This window comes from Penaeus monodon, chromosome 15 (genome assembly GCF_015228065.2).
Source record: "Penaeus monodon isolate SGIC_2016 chromosome 15, NSTDA_Pmon_1, whole genome shotgun sequence".
NCBI lineage: Eukaryota > Metazoa > Arthropoda > Malacostraca > Decapoda > Penaeidae > Penaeus > Penaeus monodon.
Window position 1 is genome coordinate 29946583 of NC_051400.1, and position 1297 is coordinate 29947879.

At 33.3% G+C, this 1297-nt stretch overlaps 1 protein-coding gene across 2 annotated transcripts in view; it reads right to left on the minus strand.

Annotated features, from left to right (window-relative positions):
* Positions 1-1297, minus strand: part of LOC119581928 (folate receptor gamma-like) — a 4463-nt gene that overhangs the window by 1448 nt on the left and 1718 nt on the right. For both annotated transcript variants that reach the window (XM_037930103.1, XM_037930102.1), the window contains exons 2-4: positions 1046-1219; positions 670-867; positions 112-357 (exon numbers count right to left, since the gene is read on the minus strand). In XM_037930103.1, coding sequence (XP_037786031.1) covers positions 112-357; positions 670-867; positions 1046-1213 — 612 coding nt within the window. In that variant the 5' untranslated portion in view covers positions 1214-1219. The remainder of the gene's footprint in view (positions 1-111; positions 358-669; positions 868-1045; positions 1220-1297) is intronic.

Here is a 1297-nt window from a genome sequence, read left to right on the forward strand (position 1 = left end):
GTCATTATTAAATCATTTACTTATTACTTTTACATTTACACAAAGGGATTTATATCCATATGGTGGTGACTAAAATATCTATCAACAAAATCTTAATAAAGTGTTACTTACTTTTTCACAGAAATTTTGAGCTGTCAGGTAAATCTCCTTGAATGTCCTGCAGTCTGACCCTTTTGGACAAAAATTGGTTTTACACTTTGTACCCGAAGTACACTGTGAACTCTCAAGCCATTCAAAATTCCGTGACCAATTGTCTGTACAAGTGTAATCATCTGCACAGCTGCTGAACCATGCTTCGCAGTCACTTGCACAGAGTGGGACATTGAAGTAACGTTCTTTTCGCCATGATCGTTTCTCCTGTTCAAATGAGAATAAACAGCATGAAATCTGAAATGCTGACTGCAGAATTAAAGCTGATATGAATTTGTTGTTTTTATTGCTGTGTGTATTAGTTTAGAAAATTTGCAATATACAAAATTTTATTATAGCATATCTGAGTTTCATTCAACCCCTACCTAATTATCTAAACCAGGACAGGAGAAGGAGGAAGATCTAAACTACTTATTGAATAATAAAAATTATTACTAAGTGTACTGTTAATGCAATCCTTACATTTGCAATCATATTTTTTTCATATATGAAGAACAGAAATAAAAAAAGACAACTTACTGACACAACAAAGGGACCAATATTTGGAGAGCATTCATAGAAGCAGTGGTCCTGTTTAAAGTGTCTGTGGCATTCAGGTGACATTTCCTTCCTTGTCTGGTGCATACAGTGATTAAAATTAAAACTGTAGAGACTGTCTTCATGAATTTTCCTTGTAACTTCTTCTGTGCAACAAGCTCTCGTTTTCCATGGAGTACACTGCAATTGAAATATTTTTTCATATACAATATAAACTAGCAATAAAAAACAAAGTAATTCAATTATATATAAAAAGATATGATACATGTGATAAAGCAATACTTTCAAATAATTTAAGCCAAACTATATATAAATATGTTTCATATATAATTCAAATTCCTAAGCATAATTCACGTACCTGTTTGAAAAGATCACCCTCTGGTCCAGGCGACTTTTTGTGATGCCTTGCATCTAAACACCAGTTAAGTAACTCATCAATATTTGAAGTCTTCTGTCCAAGGGACATCCCACACTGAAGAACTATGAGCAGAAATGCTAGGAAGTGCATGCTCTTCTCCAACTTCATGATGAACTGTGGGTATAATGAACCCTGACTAGAAATTTCAGTCTGGAAACTAGCATATAATAACATATAAACTGTTATGTATAC